General features: G+C 46.0%; 2 protein-coding genes across 2 annotated transcripts in view; one reads left to right on the forward strand and one right to left on the reverse strand.

Moving 5' to 3' along the window:
- Nucleotides 1-13,125, reverse strand: part of LUC7L (LUC7 like) — a 48,344-nt gene extending 35,219 nt beyond the window's left edge. Inside the window, exons 1-2 of the mRNA XM_068244825.1 lie at nt 12,948-13,125; nt 3,143-3,237 (exon numbers count right to left, since the gene is read on the reverse strand). Of these exons, the coding sequence (XP_068100926.1) occupies nt 3,143-3,237; nt 12,948-13,008 (156 nt within the window). The 5' untranslated portion in view covers nt 13,009-13,125. The remainder of the gene's footprint in view (nt 1-3,142; nt 3,238-12,947) is intronic.
- Nucleotides 13,126-13,386: 261 nt separating this feature from the next.
- Nucleotides 13,387-27,090, forward strand: part of FAM234A (family with sequence similarity 234 member A) — an 89,671-nt gene continuing 75,967 nt past the window's right edge. The window contains exon 1 of the mRNA XM_068244824.1: nt 13,387-13,492. The gene's annotated coding sequence lies outside the window, so the exon portion shown is untranslated. The remainder of the gene's footprint in view (nt 13,493-27,090) is intronic.

Genomic DNA, 27,090 nt, shown 5'->3' on the forward strand with positions numbered 1-27,090 from the left:
AGCTGAGTTGGGTGAGGCGGGGGCACTATACTAGGGCACTAAACTGGCTATACCGAGCACTATACTAGCTATACTTGGGCACTAAACTAGCTATACCGAGCACTATACTAGCTATACTTGGGCACTAAACTAGCTATACTTGGGCACTAAACTAGCTATACTTGGGCACTAAACTAGCTATACTTGGGCACTAAACTAGCTATACCGAGCACTATACTAGCTATACCGAGCACTATACTAGCTATACTGGGGCACTATACTAGCTATACCGAGCACTATACTACCTATGCTGAGCACTATACTAGCTATACTGAGCACTATACTAGCTATACTGAGCACTATACTAGCTATACTGGGGCACTATACTAGCTATACTGGGGCACTATACTAGCTATACTGGGGCACTATACTAGCTATACTGGGGCACTATACTAGCTATACGGGGCACTATACTAGCTATACTGGGGCACTATACTAGCTATACCGAGCACTATACTACCTATACTGTGCACTATACTAGCTATACTGAGCACTATACTAGCTATACCGAGCACTATACTAGCTATACCGAGCACTATACTAGCTATACTGGGCACTATACTAGCTATACTGGGGCACTTTACTAGCTATACCGAGCACTATACTACCTATACTGTGCACTATACTAGCTATACCGGGCACTATACTGGGCACTACCTACCCATATTGGCCACTATACTAACTATACTGGGACACACTGGGGGGGAATCACACAGCCAGCATTTTCTACCCCCGGCTTATATGAGGGTCAATCATTTTTTCCTGGTTTTTCAGGAAAAAGTTGGGGGGGTCGGCTTATATGCGGGTCGGCTTGCTCGCGAGTATATATGGTATGTGGTACACTGATGCCTACTACTAGAATAGTTTTCTAGACAGATAACAGTCTTAGGACGGGTCCACACTATAAGCACTTTTGTGAGCGTTTGCGCTTAATTAGCGCTGGCTGAACGCTTGTAAAAAAAAAAAAAAAAAAAAAAAAAAAAAAATCACTCCCATTCACTTTCATGAAAAACGCACTAACAAATGGGCAAAAATCGCAGATAGTGTACGTTTTCCACGTACGCGATCGCGGCAATTTTTACAGCGTTTTTCATGAAAGTGAATGGGAGCAATTTTTTAACAAGCATCTGGCAAACGCTAATTAAACGCAGCCGCTCACTATAGTGTGGACCCGGCCTTACAAAGGATGGAAGAGAAGGGGTTGTAAAAACATCTCACAGGAAATGGAAAGGAAAAACCTTTTTCTGTGTACACACACACACACACACACACACACACACACACACACACACACACACACACACACACACACACACACACACACACACACACAGAGATACCTACTACCACTCCAAAAAGAACCAGCATGCAGGGTACACATTCTGACACAACCAGATATGCAATTCTTATCAATGTACAGAACAATAGACTGCTAGTGCCAGGGTGCAAGTTTCAGTTAAAGCTAAAATTTTCACTTCTAACCACCTACTAACACAGACAGGTTTATATTAACGCTTGAAATTTGAACTGCCATATACTTATACTGTAGTATAAAAATGCAATATTCCATGTACTATTGCTGCTCAACTTAAAGGGATACTGTAAGGGGGGGGGGGGGGAACGAGTTGAACTTACCCGGGGCTTCTACTGGTCCCCCACAGACATCCTGTGCCCGCGGAGCCACTCACTGATGCTCCGGCTTCGCCTCCGGTTCACTTCTGGAATTTCAGATTTTAAAGTCTGAAAACCACTGCGCCAGCGTTGCCATGTCCTCGATCCCGCTGATGTCACCGGGAGCGTACTGCGCAGACACAGACCATAGTGGGCCTGCGCAGTACGCTCCTGGTAACATCAGCAGGAGCGAGAACACTGCAATGTAGGCGCAGTGGTTTTCAGACTTTAAAGTCTGAAATTCCAGAAGTGAACAGGAGACGGGGCCGGAGCATCGGTGAGTGGCTGCGCGGGCACAGGATGTCTGCGAGGGACCATTAGAAGCCCCGGGTAAGTTCAACTCATTTTCCCCCGACCCCCCTACAGTGTCCCTTTGACTAAATTTAAACCCTAAACTAGCATTGTTTGAACCAAATGTGTCTATAACAGAATTCCCTTATAATAAACTCCAAGGGACCATATCAGGAATTTTCATATTCAAGTACCGTAATGTGTACTATAGTACTATATCTAAATTCAGTCAATACTGTAATTGGAAGTCATTTTTTTCTTTCCTATGCTTTAAAAAGCAAGCACAGAGTGATGAAACGCACAGTGCTCAATATGAAGGGATTTGCATGAAATAATTGCACAAAAGCTTACATGGGAAGCATAGGTCCCACCAGTTAATGCAGGTACAGTGTAGTTTCCTCCTCTGTTCTCTAGTGTTGGGCCGAACAGTTCGCCTGGCGAACCTCTCTGGGCCTCTTACTACTTCCGGGTCGCAATGACCCGGAGTAGTACGCCTGCGCTGCCCGGCGGAGCGCGTCTTAGATCGTGCTCCCGTTGCCGGGCACTCTCTGCGCATGAGCGTGACGTCACTCATGACGTCACGCACATGCGCAGAGAGTGCCCGGCAACGGGAGCGCGATCTAGGACGCGCTCCGCCGGGCAGCGCAGGCGTACTACTCCGGGTCATTGCGACCCGGAAGTAGTAAGAGGCCCATGGATTTAGAGATGTTCGCCGGCGAACGGTTCGGGAACCGTTCGCCACATCGCTACTGTTCACATATCTGTGCAGTCTGGATAAAACTGTAGCGTTGCAGCCATGCACAATACAGTCAAAGATGATAGGCAATTCTCTCAGCTTACACAGGAAGCAAAGGTCTCAGCGGCTGGTGCTTTTGAGGTATAGAGGCCCAGTTCAGTGAGTGAGCAAGCCAGCCCACCCACCCACCCACCCACCCGACCACAGCTCATAGGTCTTCCACTGAGGTCCCACCCACTTTCCCCTACATACTACCACGCCGCCGCCCCGCTAAAAAAAAAACATTTTACTATAACAGTTCTAAATATCAGGGTTTAATATACCAGGTGCTACTCCCATACACTTATTATGGTGCTTGGCCAGGACCTGGACATTCAGTTTACTATAATGAGAATACTTTATTACCGTTCCTGAAAGAATGTCATGAGGGCAACAGTCCAGAAGGTGACTTTTGCAGACACGTTCATCTGTAAATTTAACTCGCTGCCTGGTCTCATCTCCTGTAAGATAAAAAGCAGAAAATTTAATGAGAAACAGCACTTTAAACTACTCATAATATGCTTTTAAATAGACTACCTACTTCCTGGTAAAAAGTGGGTGTACAACTTTGTTGGCCAATATATTTATTATTTTTTATTATATATCTGCAAAGATAGACGCCTTATTGAAAAATGTTAAAGAGGAGAGGAGGCAAGGCTGGCACTGCGTTTCAGAATAAATTAGTATCAAAAATGATAACCGACACAGTCAGTAGAATCAAGTGATGCTAACTGCGGCTAAGTGGGCGTCAGGTCTGAAACCCCCCGCAGACGACCGTTTCGCGTCACTGGCGCTTGTACACTGCGATAGAAAGGATGGAGGCAGGCTGCTTCAGAGTGAGTTACATAGCGCACGCAGCGGCACTTCCGCCTACGTCAGCCGGCCACGCCTCCAAGCGCAAAGGACAAGCACAAGCGGCGTGAAATGGTCGTCTGTGGAGGGTCTCAGACCTGGCGCCCACTTAGCATCGGCCGATTCTACTGACTGAGGGTGTTACCATTTTTATCATTTTTGATACTAATAAATCCTGAAACAGTGCCAGCCTTGCCCCTTCTCCTCTCTAACGTATGCACGTCTGTCCCGCTTGAGCACGCCTTGTAAAAGAACCTGTATCCTCACAGTCTATGCTTTAAATACAGGCCTGTCCAGTCCTGTGCTGTAGTATTCCCCAAGTGCCGGAACTCTCTTTTTTCCTTCTACTCGCCTTATTGAAAAATCTCATCCCAAGACCATTTCCCTCAGGGCCCGTTCTCACCTGAGCGGGAATCGCGCGATTCCCGCTCACGGCAAACCGATAGCGGTTCTGCTAGAACCGCTACACAATGTAGCGAGTGGCAGTGTTCTCACTGCCGCAGTTGCGGTTAGCGATAACCGCAACCGCGCTGCATGCAGCGGTTTGCCGACAACGAGCTGTCCGCGATTAGCGATCGTGATTAGCGTGCACAGCACGCTAATCGCGATCGCTCCAAAACCGCCGCAGTGTCCAGTGATTTTTCCGCGCTAATCGCGGGAAAATCACTCCCGCAAAGCCGGCGTTCTGCGGTTCTAAGTGTGGCCTGTTCACACTTAGAACCGTTCACACTTAGGATTGGGTAACCCAAACTAAAAGGAAGCCCAATCTATAAGTCATTTTTAGGAAGTGCAGAATTACTGTAAACACAATCTTTCCAAACTGTCATTCTGACCTCAGTTAATAATTTGAGCCGCATTATATCGAGCATGCTCAATGAACTCCTGAACAGACAGACAACCAACGCCTGAAAATGTCTGAGATGCCAGATACTCTTCCCAGTTGTTTCCCGCTAATTTTCCTGAACCACTATAGGATAACGTTTGTGAGATAGCTTATGTCAAGATATTTTAGGCCAAAATGTACTGCCAAGTATCAGACAGCTTTGCCTCTTTCACAGATAGAGAGGTGTAGAAGAAAGTGTATATATACTAAAATATACAAAAGCAATCACATGCAACAAACTACCCCACTATATTAATGGATCTCCTACAAGTTGGAATTATTTCATGGGCTTATCACTTAAAGGACTACTATCATATAAAATGAAAAAAAGTGAAAATTGCTCTGGTCCAGAAGGGGAAAAAACCCTCAGTGGTGAAGTGGTTAAACCACAAAAAACCCCAAAAAATAAAATTGGAAAGCCTAAAACATATGGTATATATTAAAGTTAGAATAAAGCTACAAAATAGCTTTTAAATACAATTCAAAACGAAGGCCTCCTCCACATCTAACTAGCGCATTTTTAAAAAAAATAAACTGTGCGATTTTCTGTCCAAAATTACAATTTTGATTCAATATTTCCTTCAAATTCAGCTTTGTTCCCCCTTTGGGCCATTTGTCTCTCTCCCCCCCCCCCCCCCCCCGGTGCCTCTCTGCCCCCCCCCCCCCTGGGTCTGTCTTCCCTCTGTCTCTCCATGTGCCCCCTCTCAGGGTATCTCTCTGCTCTGTCTCCCCTCTGTCTCTCTCTCTCTCTGTCTGTCTGTGCCCCCTCTGGCCCCCAAGCTACGGCGGTGCTGAACATACCTTCCAGCACGAGTCCAGCGATGCCCGTCTATCCACTTTGCCTCCTGCAGGCTCTAATGCACAGCATACTTCCAGTATGTCATGTGACTTACATGAACCAGGAAGTATGCCGTGCACAAGAACTGGCAGATGGCAAGAGAGGAGCGACAGTGCTTTACTGGTGCTGCAAGTTATGTCCAACACTGCCGATGCAGCAGGCACGCGCCGGGGCTTGGGGGAAGTTTGAAGACACTTCTTCAAACTTACCCTGCGTGGAAATGACATCGCAAAAATTGTGCGCTTTGACGATTCAGAAATTGTTAACAGGAATCACGATTTTGGTTTAAATTCGATAAATTGTTCAGGCCTCATGGTCTGTGTTCCTAAGGAGGTTGCTCTTTGTTCCTGTTCTTTGACACCTATAAGAACAGAAGAGGCTTACGCAATCAATAGACAGTGATTAAAAGCTAGACAGAGTTCTAAAGGCCCATCCACATTGAAAATTACGATCACAATTGCAGTGTTATCAAGCACGCATTTTGCCATAGCTACAGTTGTGATTGGTGGGTGCGATTATGATTCCAGACAAGTAAGCAAAAAAAAAAAAAAGCAGCAGATAGATTTTGAAATGGGAGGTTGCATAGCAAGTCTCATAGCACCGCAAGGGCTCCCATTCATTTTTAACTTAATCGTGAACACAGGCAAACTGTGCAGTTAGGTCAAAAATGGGTTAGACCACTCTGCACAGGGGACCAAGATTACTATGTTAATCACAGTGACCTTGCATTTAGCAAAACACACATGCTACGAAAATCATATCGAAGCGCATGCAGTGAGGAGGAGTCCATACCCTTGTTTGAAAAAGAAAATATATTTAAAAAATTAAACAAGCAAGGGTTTAGTTAAATTAGGCAGTGTAAGGTATCTCATAAGTGAGCATCCTTGCATTGACGATTTAAAGAGAGTCTGAAGTGTTACAAAATATCGGTTTTTACTTACAATTCTTATAATGTAGTATGGTAGTAGCTGAAACGCCGCTATCCCGCCGGCTGAATGATCCCAGAAAGATGCCTCTTCTCCCCCTCCCTCCCCCGCCTCCCCCCCATCACCGGGGCAGAAATCCACGACTTTCTTGGTCGTGGATTTTGCTGCCCGGGAAGGAAGAGCTACCTGCTCTAGCTCTGCCTCATGCGCTGTCAATCAGCGCACAGATCTCCGCCTTCTCCCCGCCCCTCTCTGTGAAGTAAGACAGAGGGGCGGGGAGAGGCGGCGATCAGCGCCGATTGACACAGCAGAGGCAGAGCTAAAGCGGAAAGCTCTGCCTCAAACAGGAAGCAATTCCCAGATTTTGCTCTAGAGATTTGGGGGGCAAAGAAGGATCATTCAGCCGTGGGATAGCAGCATTTCAGCTACCACCATACTACACTATAAGAAATGTAAGTAAAACCAGATATTTTGTAACGCTTGAGACTCTCTTTAAGCCCCGATACCAGATAAAATATTTGTTTTCTATATTTTAGTTTGTGAGAAATGTTAAACACCTCTAACCTGTTTCCCATGAAAAGAACGAACATTTCCTATCCCTGCAGCTTCCAGGGCTGTAATATGAACCCTGGTAGTCTCAGAGGCATCAAATAAGGGAATTCATGAGGGCTATAACTCTTAATACAGACCTGAACTCAGAACTTCTTCTCTGCTCTAAAAGATAAGCAACAGTATAATAACCTTTAAAGAAAAACATTTGCTACAGATTACAGAACTCCTGCAATAAATCTGCAGAGTGGCTACTTCCTGCTTTCATGGAAGCAGACAAAGTGTTAAAGGGGTTCTTATAAAATGTTTCACTTACCTGGGGCTTCTACCGGCCCTCTGCAGACGTTGCGACGGTCCTCAAGTCCCCGGGAGCGGGTCACTTACTTTTTCGCCGTCTAACTGGACGAACGCCGCTGAGCGGCCACGCGCGTTCTCCCGCCCGCCCTCGGATGCTTCCTGCGCAGGCACAGTATGAGAAAACTTTGTACTGTGCCTGCGCAGGAAGCTCCCAGAGACACAAGCAAAGATGCGCGCGGCCGCAGCCGTGCAGTGGCATTTGTCTAGTTAGGCGAAGAAAGAGAAAGGGACATGAGGATCCTTGAGGACTGGGAGAGTGCAGGGCTGTGGAGTCGGTCCAAAAATCCACCGACTCCGACTCCTCAGTTTAGGATTCCACCGACTCAGACTCCTCGACTCCGACTCCTCTAATTTGCATATTACAATTTTGTTGATTAAAAGTACCAACCAGCCAACGCTTAGGAATTTTACAGGACAACTGAAGTGAGAAGGATATGTAGACTACTAGATTTATTCCCTTTAGACTAAAACTAGTCCTTGGTAAGAGTACTTGTAAAAGGTACAAACCGGAACAAAGAACATCTATCAGGCCCTAGGCAATGTAATGGCCCATACTCACGGGCAGCAAATGTTGCCTGTCGCCAGCACACGTGAGCGTGTGGGCGACAGCTCCTCGCCAGGTCCCTCCGCGTACACACGCGGAAGAGGGACCAGCGGCATGACGGAAGCTGTCGCCGACGTTCCTCCTCCCCCCGCCGAAAGCTCTGTGTACCTCAATGGAGGTTGCTGTCGCGACAGCTGCGGCGGCGACTGCCGCCAGGCGATTGAACTTTTCAATCGCCTGGCGACATCAGCGACGGGCGACAGTTCGGGGTGCGCGCCCGTTGCGGGCGACAGTTCGGGGTGCGCGCGGCCCATACTCACGGGCGACCTGGCGCCGCAACACGCGCGCGCCGCGTGTTGATGCGACAAAAGTCCCTCGTGAGTATGGGCCATTAGTGTGGGTACATGTAAGAATGATGTGCAGGTACTCTGCAGGGGAATGAGGAGATTCTTCCTCTATTACACATTCTTCATGCACAATCTGAACAAGGTTTATGGGTGACAGACAACACCTCTGTGTTCAATGTGCACAGCATTCTCAGTGGATTCCCTGCAGCTCTGTGGGGATTGCGCATATGTAGAGTATAGTACTACTGTGTAACAAAGTAAACCTGAGACAGATGAAATTAAAGTTTTATACAGTACATACCTGGGGCTTCCGCCAGCCGCCTTCAGGATAATCAGTCCCTCGTTCTCCTCCACCACCTGGATCTTCTGCTATGAGTCCAGGTACTTGAGCCAGTCGGGTGTAGTGCACATGCACACACTCCGCCGCCGGGAGCCTACTACACCTGCGCAGCACTATTGCGCAGGTGCAGAATGTTCCTGGCTGTGGGAGCGGCATGCGGCCGGACAGCGCTGACTGGCTGAATTACCAGCCATTACATATCAGAAGATCCGGGTGGTGGAGGACAGCGAGGGTCTGATTAGCCTGAAGGGGGCTGGAGGAAGCCACAGGTATGTATAAAACTTTACTTTTCATCCGTCTCAGGTACCCTTTAATTTGTAGTCACCAAACCAAATTTTAATAACATTTCAAATTATTTGATTTCATCAGCAAAGGGAGAGCATACATTTGCATAAATCAGCATCAATGCAGAATTATTTCCATCTCGTTGACCATCTCTATTAGTGACACAGCTACACATCAGGCTTTATTCTTACAGCACAGATGTTATTTAGTATATATAAGAGATTCCTGTGTACACATCATATATACAGCCACAATCAGATATGTATATCTGACCTTAAAAATACGGGGACTGCTTTATTGAAGCAGCACAAGTAACTAATTTTGATTATTTCATTTTTGTGGACTAAGCACAGCTATTACTGTATATATACATTATTTTTAATGACTATTATATGAGAAATAGAACATTTTATCAAATTTTCTATTTTAATTACAGTTACAAATTCATTCGGAGTCGGTGCATTTTTTTCCCGACTCCGACTCCAGGCACCCAAAATTGCCCGACTCCACGACTCCGACTCCACAGCCCTGGTTAGAAGCCATGTCATTTGTTTGTAAACACTGCCTAAAACTGTTCATTACAAGCCACGATTGCAGCAGGGAGTGGCAGAAACAGCACAGAGGGGCACAGGAGAAAATAAGGAATAGAATGGTATGCTTTTTATTGTAAGAATATTAGAGTACAGATTCTCTTTAATTATATGAAGCCCAAGTACCCCTGGAACCATCATAAGTACCCCCTGGGGTACAAATACCACATGTTGAGAACCTAGGCTCTAGCTGATGCAGAAGTTGCAATGCATTAATGCACATTGCAAGAAATGAAAGTCAATGGTAACATGCAAGTTTTTAATTTTTGACCTGTTTGTTGAGAAAATCACATCCCACCAAGTGTAAAAAGACCCCGAGGGCTAAAACCCGCTTGCAGCATTTTCAAAACGCTCTTCCATTCAGTCTGCTGCATAAAGTAAAGTGTGCATGGTGTGGCAGACATTTTGCTGCGCGAAAATTGCATCGCACCAAGTGTAAAAAGACACTGAGGGCTAAAACCCGATTGCATCGCTTTCAAAACGCTCTCCCATTTCACTTGAATAAGAACTGCGTCAAAAACACGATTTTTAAAATTGTGGCAGAATTGGCACAATTTTATTTTGCCATGATTCTCATTCAAATTAATGGGCGAGAGTATTCAAAACGGTAGCAAAAAACTCTGCAAGTGGGTTTGAGTCCTTACACACTCCACTAAAAGTTTTATATGTAGCGCCCTGTCCCTGAAGGGCAAATCTACACAGTGTCAGGTTCTCTTCCCATTTGTTGCGGACCACCTGCGGTCAGCGGGAGCCGATTGTCTGCCGCAGATTGGCCCCCCAATATGCTATATAGGGGATTGCATCCGTGTGCCTGGGATTATCGCGGACTGCATAGAAGTGCGGTCTGCACACTGCATAAGATCCTGTGGATCCAATGCAGTGTTACAAGTGTGAACGGCTCCCATTTATGAAATAGGCGCCGTTCACTGAGGAGTGAAGAACGGACCAAAAATGTCCGTTCCTCCGCTCAAGTGGGAACAGAGCCTAAAGGTGGCCATACACTGGTCGATTTGCCATCAGATTTGACAAACAGATAGATCCCTCTCTGATCGAATCTGATCAGAGAAGGATCGTATGGCCACCTTTACTGCAAACAGACTGTGAACCCGATTTCAGCCTGAAACCGTTCACAATCTGTGGTGGTGCTGCCGCCGCTCCCCGCATACATTACCTGCTCTGCCGGCGCGAGTCCCCTGGACACCGCTGCTCCGTCTCCGCTCTGGTCTCCGGCATGCTTCAATTCTTCCTGCCCGGCAGGAAGTTTAAACAGAGGGCGCTCTACTGTTTAAACTTCCTGCTGGGCAGGAAGAAGTGAAGCATGCCGAAGACCAGACCAGCGCGGAGACGGAGCAGCGGTGACAGCGGGACTCGCGCCGGCGGAACAGGTAATGTATTTCCGCTGCATTGCGTCGGTCGTCAGGCATTCGAATGCCGCTATCGACGCACAACCAACCCGCCGGCGCTCGAAAAAAATCTTCCGCACGGATGGATCGACGGATTTCGGACGGAAATCCATCGTTCTGTCAGCGGTGTGCGCGGCGATTTCACAGCCGTTTTGATCACTGTGAACGAAACGGCTGTATATCAGCGGGAAAGTCGTTAGGTGTATGGGCCCCTTAAAGGTGTCCATACACTTGTTTTTCCCCTTCGATTCCCAGCAGGTTCGATCACTTTGACTGAGTCTAGCTTAGATCAATGCCAAAACATGCCTGTCAGATCATAATTCCGGTCAATTTTTGGTCGGAATAAACCAGAATTAAAGATCATATCAGACGAAAGGTCTCACTTTATGAGGGGCAAAAACAACAAGGTATTGGCAGCCTATAATTTGTGGTTTGATAGATATTTAAAAAGTTTTCATGCTGAAATCTATTGACTATTTGTTGCGAGTGGAAGAATTCAATCCTCTCTAATCTGAGTGGGATCAATTTTTTGGCTACATTGGATGGAAATCTAGAAGTGTAAAGAAAAAAAACAGTCATTAAATCCCATAAGAGACCCTATATGCTTTCCATACCACTAAAATTTAAAAAATGCTAAGAGTACATTTTTCCATTTCAACTTGCTTCCAGCTATAACCCAGACTACTGAGCAGCAGGTGAGGTGGTACAAAGAGGTCAGGTAAGTTTGTTTCCTCCTAAGAAAAAACTTACACTAAACTTTAGCAGGGGTAGCAGATCATCCTTTAGGATGGGTTCACACTTGCAACATGGAAAACCAGCTCATTTGGATCAGAGCAGGCAGTTAAGTACCTGCTGTGATTCAGCATTCTCGATTTGTGCCTGGATTGGATGTGTTTGCACAACAGGTCAATATGGGAAGTGCATCCGCTATCCAGAAAAGTGCTGCAGGTAGTGACTTTGCGTTACATTAAATGCAACATACTGGAAGGATCTGTTAAAAATAACAAGGTTTTTTTTAATGATATCCTTTTGCTGTGCTGCAGAAAATGTACAGAGTGGGTACCTTTTCTGTGTAAGTGGGAACCAAGCTTTACACACATGGCTGACAAGACTCCAATGGCTCAATTATATAAAAAAATATACACAATTCAACACATCCATTGTAATATGCTTTAAGTGTCTTCACATTCACTGGATGCCCATTCAAGTTCCAGGCAATATACATTATACACACTGTGAACTGGCCCTTTAGGTGGCCACAAGCACACACAATAACATTTTTTATATTCCTTTTCAATTTGAGAATTAGTCATTTTTTTAGTTGATTGTAACATTTGAAAATCTGACCAATGCATCACCCGTGTGCTCAATTATTCCCCAATTATGAAAAGAATGATTAAAAACTGTGAAAAACTGCTTGGGTCTATAAATCAAGAAATTAATCTATTCTACACTATTCAAAATTCTGAAAAAAATGTAAATAAATTTCCACCACTCTTGATCCAGTTTGTTTTTTTAAATACAATGCAAAATTCAGATTCCTCATTTAACTAAAAAAAGGATCATTTTTATCAAATTGCCAGGATCATTTTTATCAAATTGCCAAAAATGTGTATCTGATTACATTACCATAGCTTCCCACGGGCAACAGAGTCCTATACAAGAAAATGAAACTTCCAAGTCCATAATTCCACTTCTTTGCAACCATGACAACACTAATCCCATCAAGCAGTTAGATACAACATGCAAAAAGTTAAATTTTATAACCCTAAACAGAATGAATTCTGTCAACAAGTGAATTTGCAGACCAGCAGGGTAATAAACACATAAGCACCACCAGAGCATATGTTCCCGTATAGTGCTACAGAGGTCCAGGAAAGCCCGATCCAACACTGGGGCGCTATTCTGCTAGCCTGAGGCACAGGGGTCAAATAAACCTAAACAATCACATTAATTTTTTGTACCATACGACAAAATGAGGAGATTGAAAAATCCAGGTTACTAATCAGAGATCAGATCGCATCCACTAATAACATATGGCTCCTGTCACATCACGGAACTCGGGGAAGAAAAAACACACAAATACGCGGTTTCTATGGGTTATCTGGGCCTACTTATAACGATCTGAACGCGCTTCGGGCACACAGTGTGAGGAGAGGACGGCCACCGCCACATGATCAGCAGTGGAATCTATAGCAGCAGGCGCCAGGCCTTCCCCCAGCATCCCGCCAAGCCCGGCCCGCGCCACCGCACTCACCATCCCGGGCTGTGCCCATCAGCTGGTCCAGCAGAGCTCTCATCTGCGCCTGAGCCGACATCCTGCTGCCGAGTTAGCGGCCTGCTCCAGGCACCGAACACCGACCTCCACACAGACTATTCTTCCAGCACTCCGTCAGGCCGTCTGAACAGAGGGATTATGGGAAGATGGAGAGACCGGAAGTGCGAGTTCCAGCATGTTGCAAGCGCCTCAGTCTCCTGGCGTGACGTCACAAGCATGAAACATTAATTTTGTGCCATGGGTGCGCAGAAACAGGCGTGTGAAAGGCTCAATGTCTTCTAATTTGTGGTACATACATTATGTATATTCTTAATCCGTCAATGTAATATAGAAAACAATTATGTATATTTGAAACTGAGGGCCGAGCCCCTAAGCTACCTGGGATATGTAGTTCCAGCTCAGTTCCCTGTTACTCATCTACAGCGCCCTCTCTCTGTGGGCACTGATCTGCAGGTTGGCCTGGAAATGACGCGTTGTCAAAATTTGTAGTCGCTGCTGCAGGGCAGCTGGAGCAGGAAGTAAAGGTAGGAATGAAGAAGTTTGTACGTTGGTTTTTTAGCTGTAAGGGCAAAATAATGTAATGGAACGAAGTTGCGATCATTCGTTATCTTATAAGATTTTACGAAGCCAGGAGATGCAGCCTTTATAGAAACTTCTGTATCAGTGATGGGCTATGCGTGGCTCCCATGGAAAGCTACCTTTATGGCATGTGTGTTTGTGTACAATATGGGTGTGTGTTGTGTTCTGTACGGAATAAGGAAGGAATTACATAAAGAAGCAACTATAGGCTAGAGATTACATTTGGTCTAAAATATGACTTGCAAGTTTATTTCACATGTCCAATGTAGGCTGAACTGGGACATGGTACAGTGATTACGGTGGCTGGATAGTGTACTTGGCACCCGCCTTTAAAATGTGAGATCTATCATGCAGTGCATGTATCATAGTCTAGGGCCAATATAGGGGTAAGTCAATTAATTTATCTGTACGTTTTTGGGATGTGGGAGGTAACCAGAGTACCCATAGGAAACCCACACAGACACGGGGAGAACATACAGTGTCGGACTGCAGAAACCCTGTGTTATCACTCCCAAAAGAAACCTGCAGCAAGTCCTCACTGTGAGCAGCAACACCTGATTACTGCTGCTTGGCCAGCAGGTGGAATTCCTCAGCTTCTCCATCTCCCAGTCCCACACTGCATACAAACTCCTTGCAGATGTTGACCTGTCTGGGATTCAGTAAGGAGTTCAAGGCAAGACTCCCTAAGGCCACGTTCACTTCATGAGACGCAGATGGCCGTGCGTTCGGAACGCAACGCGTATGAATGCACGCCATCTGCATTTCTATGCGTTGCATGGCTGACCCCTGAAAGTGAATGGGTCAGCCGTGCGTTTTGGTAAAAAATGCGTGCAGCATGCGTTTGCTGACCGCACCGGTCCGGAACGCATGCAGTGTGAACATCAGACAGTGCAGTCTATGCACTGTCTGATGCCGTGCGTGTCTGCCTCCTGCACGCGTTGCCTAAATCCGGACGGCAACGCGTGCAGTATGAATGGTGCCTAACGCTGCAGGGTGGCTTCTTGAGTGCATCCCAGTGCTTGCAGCTCTTGAGCGATTTGAGTCTGACAGGAGAAAAGCGCTATACAAATGTTTGGATCATGACCTGTGAAATCCTAAATATATTTATATAGATATTTCTCTCACCCACCATGGGTATATGTAAAAATACACCACAAAACACATTATACTACTTCTCCTGAGTACGGCAATACCACGTGTGGCACTTTTTTGCACCCTAACTGCACTAAGGAGCCCAAAGTCCAATGAGTACCTTTAGGATTTCACAGGTCATTTTGAGACATTTGGTTTGAAGACTACTCCTCACGGTTTAGGGCCCCTAAAATGCCAGGGCAGTATAGGAACCCCACAAGTGACCCCATTTTAGAAAGAAGACACCCCAAGGTATTCCGTTAGAAGTATGGTGAGTTCATAGAAGGTTTAATTTTTTGTCACAAGTTAGCGTAAATTGATTTTGTATTGTTTTTTTGGGTTTTTTTTGACGAAGTGTCATTTTCCGCTTACTTGTGACAAAAAATAAAATCTTCTATGAACTCACCATACTCCTAACAGAATACCTTGGGGTGTCTTCTTTCTAAAATGGGGTCACTTGTGGGGTTTCTATACTGCCCTGGCATTTTAGGGGCCCTAAAGCGTGAGGAGTAGTCTAGAAACCAAATGCCTCAAAATGACCTGTGAAATCCTAAAGGTACTCATTGGACTTTGGGCCCCTTAGCGCAGTTAGGGTGCAAAAAAGTGCCACACATGTGGTATTGCCATACTCGGGAGAAGTAGTATAATGTGTTTTGTGGTGTATTTTTACACATACCCATGCTGGTTGGGATAAATATCTCTGTAAATGGACAATTGTCATTTACAGAGATGTTTCTCCCACCCAGCATGGGTATATGTAAAAATACACCACAAAACACATTATACTACTTCTCCTCAGTACGGCGGTACAACATGTGTGGCACTTTTTTTGCACCCTAACTGCGCTAAGGGGCCCAAAGTCCAATGAGTACCTTCAGGCCTTACAGGGGCGCTTACAATTTAGCACCCACCCCCCCTTGCCAGGACAGTTAACAAATCCCACAAATGACCCCATTTTGGGAAGAATACATGCTAAGGTATTCCATGAGGGCCATGGTGAGTTCATAGAAATTTTTATTTTTTGTCACAAGTTAGCGGAAAAAACAAAACAAAACAACAATTTCTGCTAACTTGTGACAAAAAATAAAATCTTCTATGAACTCACCATGCACCTCACGGAATACTTTGGGGTGTCCTCTTTCCAAAATGGCATCATTCGTGGGGTCTGCCCTGGCATTTTAGGGTCTCTGCAATCATTACATGTATGGCCAGTATTAGGAGTTTCTGCTATGCTTCTTATATTGGGCATATGGGTAATGCACTCTGGGCTGAAAGGAAAAACGACTGTCAAACAATCAATCAATGTGGATGAAAAAATATCTGCCAAAAAAATATGAAAAAAAAGGGGAAGGCGTCTGCCAGGACATAGGAGCTGCCACCCAAAAATGTCCAAACCCACTCAGCTCGTATGCTCTGGCAAACCCGATTTATCCATTCATACCGATTGATGTGGATGAACAAATCGTTGCCAGAGCTCTTTTTTTGATACAAAGTGCTTGCCAAAAGCATAGGAACTCCAACACCGCCCCTCAGCTCATATGCCTCGGCAAACGTATCTTTTTTACTGCGGAGGAGAAATCTCGTCCTGCAGCGCTGCATGCACCAATTTTGTGTAGCCTGACAGACGTGCAATGCTTCTGTCAGGATGCACTATCAGTGCTGCAGCTGGTTGGTCGGTTGGTCGCTGGGTCCACCTGGAAGGGTAATGGATGGAAAAAAGAGAAAAACAAAAACAAAAAAACAAGCAAGCAGCAAAGCAATAACTTCATTACATTTATAAACTTCTTCAAACAAAACATTGATATTGTGAACCAAACATTAACTTTTTTGCTCACCTGTTTTTTTTGTTTTTTTTTGTTTGTTTGATTTTTAACTTACCTTCCGAGGACAAACCTCTCCTCCCCCATGGGACAATGTGCGAAGTGCAAATCGCACAGAGTTGTGGCAAAGTACATTACGCATTTTGTCCCAAGTGAAAGGAGAGGTTTCTGGCAGCCCTATGTATTAGGGTCTCTCGAAACCAGATGTTTGGTTTCACACTGCATATTGGCATATCCGGTGTGTCGAGCCCGCCGCACCGTATCGCCCAAAACAGACCTTCAGAGAATACCACAAGAGTAGCATTCGGCCTAGTAATGAACTGCGTGGCCATAGACTAAAATGACTTCCGTGCTGACTTAAATTGCCGCAGAAGCCACGCTGTAACGTAGGCATGCACTAGCGTTAAGTCAAGCACTTTCGGTGTAGGGGGGGACCCACAAAGTGTGACTTTCGCTAGGCAATTTGCCCTAACGCATCGCAGCAGTGTAAACTAGCACTGAGAGACCCTTGTGTGCCTACTGCTGTGTCTGGAGTTCCCTACTCTTTAATAGTGTACCTGCTCGTGGTACCTCTCAAAACACTCCGCTAGGCATAGGCCAGGCTGGTTAGGACAGGTGGGACTGTAAACAGTGGTGTCAGGCCTTATTCCAGCCCTGCTGCAGACACGACAACGTTTTCTTTGGATGCGATGACCTGGGGTACTCGGAATCGGATAGGCGTAATGCCTTCCATGCAGTTGCATCTGGGGGTTGGGCCACGGCACCTCCTGGATACAGGAGTTCCCAAATGATCTGTTTCTGAAATTGAAGAAACGATCCAGTTCTCCTAGCCTTACTGTAGAGAACAAAGCTGTTGTAAACTGCCAAATGAATCAGATAAAAAGACTTTTTTATACCAGCGTCTTCTTTTCCGGAAAGCTAAATAGGGTGCTAACCTCTGGTCATTGAAGTCCACCCCTCCCATGTTAGTATTATAGTCGTGGACGACAAGGTGGTTTTCAATGACCTCCATTGCCCGTTGAATTTGGACTGTCGTGTCTGTGTGTGAATGGTGGACAGAAAGTAAACGTCCCTCTTGTCCTTCCATTTCACCGCAAGCAGGTCGTCAGTACACAAGGCGGCCCTCTGCCCCTGTTGAAGTCTGGTGGTAATGAGCCGTTGGGGGAAGCCCCGGTGACTAGGCCGCAAGGTGCCACAGCATCGGATTCCTTCTATTTTTAAGTGCTGAAAGAGGGCCACACTTGTGTAATAATTGTCCACATAAAGCATAAAGATGGTACCCCTTCTGGAACAAGGGTGACACCAAGTCCCACACAACCGTTCCACTGCTCCCCAGGTAGTCAGGGCATCCGACCGGCTCCAATTTTGAGTCTTTTCCCTCATAGACCCTAAAATGAGATGTATAGCCTGTGGCCCTATCACAGAGCTGTTACGATCGGTGTCAGCACACAGAGAGAATCTGATTATTGGTGATCTGTAGTATCACCAAGAATACAGATTATACCTGATTATTGATGATCTGCAGAATCACCGATAATCCAAGTATAACTAACCTCTGGACACCTTTATAGTGTGAGTGTTTGGTGCAACAGTAATGACTTTGAGTAGGACCACCCGAGGAGCAGGTGGTCTTTGGCAGTATGGGTGATACCGCCTTTTGGAAGGTGCAAAAACCTTCCAGCAGCCTGAGGCCTCCAACGGGGTGGAGTCCCAGGCTGAAAGTAGGAAGGACCTGTGAGTGAGTGACACCTGAAAGGTGGATGTCACAAGCAGGTCTGGAGACTATCTCTTAAGGAGAGAGATAGCTCTCAAGGTCGGGCAAGCCAGGTCGGCAACACACAGATAGACAAGGTACAGAGACAGAATGCTGATTCGGTATCCAAAGGCAGGCAGGTTTTGGCTACAGGCAATCAGATATGTGTAGGTACCGAATCAGAAAGCAGAGGGATAGTCAGGGATGCAATAGGTCATAACAGATATCAAAACAATGCCTAGTCTTGGGTGTGAGGTCCGTGGTCTCTACACCCTGGAACTAGTCTGGAGTATAAGATGATGGTACAGAGTATCCCTAGACTTTGGTGTGAGGTCCGTGGTCTCGACACCCTGGAACTAGTCTGGAGTATAACAGAATGATAACACAGAGTTCCTAATCTTGAGTGTGAGGTCCGTGGTCTCGACAACCTGGAACTAGTCTGAAGTATAACAGAATGATAACACAGAGTTCCTAATCTTGGGTGTGAGGTCCGTGGTCTCGACACCCTGGAACTAGTCTGAAGTATAACAGAATGATAACACAGAGTTCCTAATCTTGGGTGTGAGGTCCGTGGTCTCGACACCCTGGAACTAGTCTGAAGTATAACAGAATGATAACACAGAGTTCCTAATCTTGGGTGTGAGGTCCGTGGTCTCGACACCCTGGAACTAGTCTGAAGTATAACAGAATGATAACACAGAGTTCCTAATCTTGGGTGTGAGGTTCGTGGTCTCGACACCCTGGAACTAGTCTGAAGTATAACAGAATGATAACACAGAGTTCCTAATCTTGGGTGTGAGGTCCGTGGTCTCGACACCCTGGAACTAGTCTGAAGTATAACAGAATGATAACACAGAGTTCCTAATCTTGGGTGTGAGGTCCGTGGTCTCGACACCCTGGAACTAGTCTGAAGTATAATACAATAATACACAGAAGTAATCTGGCTCAGTATGAATTCCCAGGTCATCCTGGTTCTAACACACTGTAGGATCTGACTAAGGTCTGAGTGCTTCCACGTAAGTGTTCGCAACGGCAGACAACCTGAGACTGACCAGCAGTGACTATATATAGAGCAGCGCTCACCAGCGCCACCCATCAGCGATGAACCAATAGCCACTTGCTTTGAGATCAGCTGACCAACCTGGTCAGGTGATCCCTCCTCGTTTGTCATAAAGGTTCTGCCTCTCAGCGCGCGCGCGCGCATTTCTCAACCTGTGTGAACTAACAGACCCAGCCACACCAGACGCATGCTGCTGCGGAGAAACCGCCGCGCTGGACGCGGAATCACCCGCCTTGCCGCCAGTACACGCGGCGGCTTTTCCGCGTTTTATCACAAGAGCTTATACAGTTTCACCCCATACCGGGCCTGCTTGCTTGGGATGTACTGTTTGATGCCAAGGCGCCCGGTAAAACGTATGAGGGACTCGTCTGCGCAAATGTTCTGTTCAGGGGTATAAGCATCTGCAAATTTGGTTGACAGGTGGTCTATGAGGGGCCGAATTTTGAGGAGCCGGTCATAAGCAGGGTGGTCACTTCGATGACAGGTTTTGTTGTCATTGAAGTGCAGGAAGCGCAGGATGGTCTCAAATCCTGGACATGTCAGCAGAGTACAAGGGAACGTGATGCATTGGGTCCGTAGACTAATAAGACCGCAATACATTCTGTTTGACTAGTCCCATGTGATGGAGAAGGCCCAAAAAAATGTTACGTTCGGAAACTTGGACTGGTTTCCACCGGAAAGGCTGGGCATAGCTGCTATTCGGGTTGTTGGTGATAAATTGTGCGGCATAACGGTTGGTCTCAGCTACAATTAAGTCGTAGAGATCCTCGGTGAAGAACAGATGAAAAAAGTCTAGGGCCGATCCTAGATTATCTTTCTCCACCTGGATTCCAGACTGGGAGGTGAAAGGGGGCAAGTACGGGTGCGGCGGAATCAGGGGAATCCCAATCAGGATTTGCCAGCACCTCTGGTAAACTATGGGTAGTACGGGCCCGTCTTCTTGGTGGTTGCGACCGGGGACTTAATGCACGTGCCACCAAACCAGTTTCAACTTCCATTCTGGTACTCACCACTTCACCAGGGTCTACGGAAGTACTGGTGCTAGGTCCAGGAGATGCTGCGCTGCTGGTGTATGCCTCACCATGAAACCTCAGACCAGCGCGAGCACCACTCTGCTGCCCTTGAGGCAGATTCTGCGCCACCTGCGGTCCAGTGACATGGGGTGTGGTACGCCTGGCTCTAGCCGGGACCTCAACCTCGTCATCGCTATCGGTCAGCAAGCCACTGCCCTCTACAGGTTTGAACTCTGACCCAGAAGATTCGTCGAATGAGTCGTCCCAATCGTCCTCATCCGACAGGGCCATGTCCCTGTACACCTCATCATCGGAATACCCCTTTCTTGCCATGGTGGACTGCTAAATTTAGGGGGTATTCCTCTGAGACTACCCAGGAAAAAGAGCACCTACCTAGCAAAAGGGAGTACTTGCAGAGCAGAAAGCTGTAGTCACTGAGTTTTGATTAAAAAAAAAATCAAAACTGATCTTTACAGTGCCACAGCTATTGTACAGTGTTTTTTGCAGTGATCAGAAAAAAAAATTCTGTCACTGCGGTGGGGCGGGCTGGACGCAAATGCAGGCAAACGATCAGGCCTGATCGGGCAAACACTGCGTTTTTAGTGGATCCTAGTGACCCTAATATAGATCTGATTGCTATCAGTAATGATCACTTACAGATACTATGTAGTACCAATGTTGATTAGCGACAGTCATGACGCTAATTAGTGACTGTGGTGCAGTGGGCTGAGCACTAACTGACACTAACAAAAGACCCTAGCTAACTGGCCTAACTGCTAACACTAGTGATACTAAAAAAGTGATAGTTTTCACTGATCACTGTTTTTAGATCACTAGGATAGTGACAGGGGGGTGACCTGGGGTGGGGTTGGGAGTGGTGGCAAGTGGGGAATCAGAGGCAATCAGAAACAATCACGGGACAATCAAAGCCAATCATGAAAGACAATCACAAAGTAATCAAAGGCAATCACAGGGCAATCACACCCAATCACAGGACAATCAAAGGCGATCACGGGACAATCAAAGGCGATCACGGGACAATAAAATACAATTACAGCACAATCAAATACAGTTACAGCACAATCAAATACAATGCACTGGGAAGGTGATGGGGGGGGGGGGGGGGGGGGTCTGAGGGCGATCTGAGGGTGTGGGGGGTTGATTAGGTGCCCGCACGTGGCAGATGGAGTCCTGATCTGATGGGTGGCAGACACAGGGGGTGACCGATGGGAGATCAGTGAGTGATTACAGGGGATAATAGATGTAAACAATGCACTGGGGAGGTTATCAGGAGGGGGGGTCTGAGGGTCTGGGCTGGTGATCTGGTGCCCCCAAGGGACAGTTAAGGGTCTGCTCTGATGGCTGGTGGTGACAAGGGGTGATAGACAGGTGACCAGTGGGTCAGGCAGATGTATACAAATGTATACAGTATACAGGGGGTGGTCTGGGGGGATCTGAGGGTAGGGAGGGGTGATCAGGGGCCCTTAGGGGGCAGTTAGGGACCTAATCTAGGGGATAGCATAAGTATTGACAGTTAGTGACAGGGAGTGATTGATGGGTTTTTAGGGGGGTGCTTGGGTGAAAACTGTGGTCTGCTGGGGTGATCAGGGGGGGTTCTGAGGGCTGGGGTGGGCGATCGGGGGGTCTGTGTGTGTGTGAAAAATGTGTGTGTGTGTGTAACAACTTACTGGACTGCCGTCTTCTCTGATGGTCGCACGACGAAGAGACCATCAGAGGAGGAGGCAGCCTGTATAATACACTTTGTTACATAAACAAAGTGTATTATACACTTTCTATTGGCCAGATCTCGCATTTGAAACCCACCGGCGCTGCTAATTGGCCGGCGGGTTATGGCGACAGGTGGGCGGAGCCTATTGCCGGCGGCAAGTCGCGTCACTAGTGACATGATCTCCGGCCCCCTTGTGCAGAACGAGCCGCCGCCGATGGGCATTAGGAGGTCGTTCTGCACACCACTAAGTGGTTAATTGCTGCCATTCTTGCACTATTAATGGCACAAGCCTCAAACCTGTTACAGTTGGTCATTGGGTGAGTGGGGTTCAAATTCAGAAAAGGGTGTGGAGCCACAGCCAATCAGATTTGTTTCATTTAAATGCAAATTATTGATGTCAAAGACCGCAAAGCTCACAAAGTAGGTCATTGAGTAATTGTGTGTTAGGGTTAGAAAAAGTGCGTGGAGCCAACACCAGCCAAATATATACCCGGGCAACACCGGGCCACTAGATGCAATAAAACACTTTCTGATTTATCCAATACATGCAGTCAAATATTTATAAAAAACTTTAGAGAAATCAAGTGTTTGTTTTTTTGTTGTTTTTTTTTTTATCAAAAAAAAAAAAAATATTCATTTTCTATACAATTGATAATTTATATCAAAAAAATGGGAGAGTCAATCCATTTGGTTGAGTAGTGTGTGGCCACCTTTAGTCCACATAGGTTTTGGTTCCTCCATGATAAAAATTGCAACTAAAGTTGCATTTTAAGCTCATCCATCCTTAAAGTGGACCCAAATTAAAAATGCAAGATTTCAGAAATAAAATCTATTCTAAATTATAATAATAAATAGCAGCCTTTTTTCAGCTGCATGATGACAAATTAAAATATTTTACATTTATTGGAGGAACCCCTCCCTTCCTTTCAAATTGCCTGGACAAAATCCGGCAAACTGGTGGAGTAGCAATGGAGGAATTGCTAATGGCTGCCCCCAGTATAACCCTAGTTATGAAAAGAGAAGGGTGAAAAGCATGCACTGAAATGCTCATAGGTTTGAAGGAGTGTTTATTTATCTTTGTATGTGTTAGAGTGGTGCAACTAAATATTTTTAATTTAAAAAAATGTTTGGTTTGGGTCCGCTTTAAAGAGACTCTGTATCAAAATGTTCAGCCTTTTTTCTTCTATCCTATAAGTTCCTACACCTGTTCTAATGTAGTCTGTCTTACTGCAGCATTTACTAGTTGCACAGTGGCTGTATTATCTTTGTTATATAATCTAATCTTCTTTCCTTTGTCGGCTCAGGCAGGAATGTGCTGCTCTGCTGTGATATGTAGAAGTTATACACAGCCTCTCCACACCCCCTCCAGGCTCTGTATGAGTCACAGACTGAGCTTCTCTCAGTCTATCACATGCTGGTTAGCAGCCATGTGTTTTGTTTGTAAACACTGCCTAAAACTGGCAATTACAAGCCAGGATTGCAGCAGGGAGTGGCAGAAACAGCACAGAGGGACCCAGGAGAAAATCATGAATAGAATGGTATGTTTTTTATTGTAAGAATTTTAGAGTACAGATTCTCTTTAAAAGTACAATGTGGACTTCCGGTTCCGGCGCCTGTATGGGAGGAAGCAAGTAGCGGAGCTCCGTTAAGCCAGGCAGCCCGCGGTGGGGAAAACACCCATCCAGATGCCTGAGGATATTATCCCCGGGTGGCTCACAGTCTCTCGACCACGGAGACATCATTCATGGACCGCTACCTCACCCGCTCCACCAACACGCGAGGTGACACAGCGCAGCAGACGCCACGAGGCAAAATGGCGCCTGGCACAGGGAAGCGCGGCTCCCGTCATGACTCCCAGGCCTCACAGCCCGACTGAGGAGAGGACTCAGACGCACCCTCGGAAGATGGTAAGAGACACCACCTTTAAACTACAAAGCCCTGGCCAAAGAGATGATGAAGCATCTCGCTCCAGACTTGGAAGCTGCGGTGGGGAAGGCCGTCTCGAAAGCCTCCTCCTCCATTCTCTCATGTTTTACACTGCTCGCCACCATGTACTCATTCATTAAATCACGCATACTATGAAAGTGATTTCATGGAATGTCAAAGGTCTGAGGTCTCCGGTAAAACGAGCACAAGTTTTAAGGCATCTTAAGCACATTAATGCTGATATTGCTCTTTTACAAGAGACACATCTAGGGGCCCAAGAAATACAATTTATGAACAAAAAATGGCTTTCCAAATGCTTTGGTTCCCCAGCTATTAACAAGAAAGCTGGAGTTCTTATACTAATTAATAAAAAATGAATGCTACGGTTGATCATATTTTCAACGACAAAGAGGGTAGATGTGTGGCGATCAGAATCAACTTACCTGACGATCCTTTAATTATATTCAATGTATATTGTCCTCATGAAGGGAAAAGTAATTACTTTAAGCAAATTCAATCTCAAATACTCTCTTTTAATCCCCAACAAATCCTAATAGAGGGAGACTTCAATGATGTTATACATACGATAGAGAGTATTCTTTCTATTCCTCCCCTCATGAATCCTTTTCTAGGATAGATTACCTTTTTCTAACAGCCTCACTCCAGATTAGAGTCGGCTGAAATCCTGGATCTTGTCATATCTGACCATTCCCCTATAACCATTACTCTCCAAGACCACACACCCAGAGGATCTGATTACATCTGGCGATTCCCCTCCCATTTATATAGTGATGAGGAATTTCACTCCCTACTCCAATCATGGTGGCTTGAATATAAAGGAGATAATCTCCAACATCAAACAGACCTTCATCTGTTCTGGGACACAGCCAAGGCTGTGCTTAGAGGTCAAATACTAGCTCATACTAGCTCCAAGAAGAGCTTAGCGTTTCAAAAATATAACCAACAACTACAGCTCACTAGACAAGCCTATACCCAATATAAACAATCCCCCTCCCCTCATCTCAGATCCCAGTGGCTAAAAAATAAAGCTCTTAAGCCTCATCTACACGGGTAGATGAGGGTGTGATCCGGCGGCTCGATTAGCCGCCGGATTGCCTCTTCTGCGAGCCCGCCGCGTCCCCGCTCGCCGCGCGTGCGCCGCATTCGATTGCCCGCTTGTCCCCGCCGGCGCCGCTTATCTTCCGCTCGATTCCCTGCCATTGTCCCCTCGCGGGGAGCGAGCAGGGAATCGGCGGTGCGGAGATCCGTCCTGTCGGATCTTATCAATCGAGCCGCATCAGCGGCTCGATTGATAAGGAGCATCGCGGCCGCATCTACTCGTGTAGATGCGGCTTTACAGACAAGTGGATGAAGTTGAGAGAAACCTTCACCAGGCCATACCAGGCCCTTCAATTCTTTAAATTTGGCAATAAAGCCGGGAAGCTTTTAGCCACCTTAGCAAAGGGTAGGTTCACCCCATCTCCTATATCAATGCTCCAAAATGACCGTGGTGAACTCAGACATCACCCAAAAGACATAAATGATATTTTCTCCACGTTTTTTGGGGAACTCTACTCCGCTCCTACCTCCTATGATGAAAATAAAAGCCTTTCATGGCTTGAGAAAGTCCCACTCAAAACCCTTAGCCAAGATGAATTAGCAGATCTTAATGCCCCAATCACGACCTCCGAAATCACTTCGGTAATTAAAAATTTGTCTAATAAAGCGCCTGGACCCGATGGCCTATCCTCAGAATTCTACAAAATTTTCCAAAAAGATATATCCCCTACTCTAGTCAATGATTATGATGAGATCCTAAAGGACAGCCGATTCCTATCTCCAGCCAACGAAACCTATATTAAGCTGATTTTCAAGAGAAAAAAGGACCCTACCAAACCTGAATCCTACCGCCCCATATCCCTCATAAATCAGGACCTAAAAATCCTAACAAAACTAATGGCTAACAGACTGGCCCCATATATGCCCAAACTCATTCACCCCAACCAAGTGGGATTTACACAGGGGCGGTCTCCAATATCAGAAACTGCTCACCATCCTTGAACAAGTGAAGGCTTATCCCTCCACCTATCAAAAAAGTGCAGTTCTATTACTAGATTCACATAAAGCTTTTGACGAGGTAAATTGGAAATGGCTGGACCTTGTTCTTTTGAAAATGGGGTTTGCAGGAAATTTTATGAATCTCTATAGGTCAATGTATCAATCTCCTAAAGCACGTATCTATACCCCTGGTTTCCTTTCTTCCCCCTTCTTATTGTAAAAGGGTACTCGTCAGGGGTGCCCCTTATCCCCCCTCTTATTCAATATTGCCTTGGAATCCCTGGCCAGACTACTAGATAAACTGATTGGAGGCATTATGATACGAGAGGAGCGGACCACCCAGGCTCTCTTCGCTGATGACATTCTTCTATTCTTAAATAACCCTGAAGAGCAAGTGCCTAAAATCTTTAAGCTAATACAAGAAATAGGTCAAGAATCCGGCTTCCGAATCAATAAATCTAAAAGTGAACTATTATTTCTATCAGAGTTCCTTTAGCGATCATAAATAATATCTCAGAGGTGCAAGTCACAAAAGGACCCATAACCTACTTAGGCATCTAATTCCACCAAGATCCATCCTCTCTATATAACCTTAATATAACCCCTCTCATCCGCAAATTAGCCACACAACTCCAAGGATGGCTTAACCTTCCTCTCAACCTCATGGGCAGAGCAGCACTAGTTAAGATGATCACTATTGGCAAACTCCTCTACCCCATGCAGGTGCTCCCTCTCCTCCTTAAACACACCGACATCCAACTCCTAAATAGAGCTATCTCCCAGTTTCTATGGAAAAATAAAAGAGCCAGGATCTCTCTATCCAAATTGCAGCTCCCAAAGAGCCTGGGTGGCCTCAACCTCCCTGACATTCGTCTCTATAATTTAGCTTGCATGCTACGACATGTCAGGGACTGGCTATCCAAAACATCTGGATTCTCAAATTTCGCCTTAGAAAACGCCCTGATTGAACCCTGGTCTCCGGTAGGCCTCCTCCACTCCAATTAGGCTTCTCTACCTCCTCGACTGAGACATAATGTCATTGTTCGTGATACA

The sequence above is a fragment of the Hyperolius riggenbachi genome, chromosome 7 (assembly GCF_040937935.1).
Source record: "Hyperolius riggenbachi isolate aHypRig1 chromosome 7, aHypRig1.pri, whole genome shotgun sequence".
Taxonomy (NCBI): Eukaryota; Metazoa; Chordata; class Amphibia; order Anura; family Hyperoliidae; genus Hyperolius; species Hyperolius riggenbachi.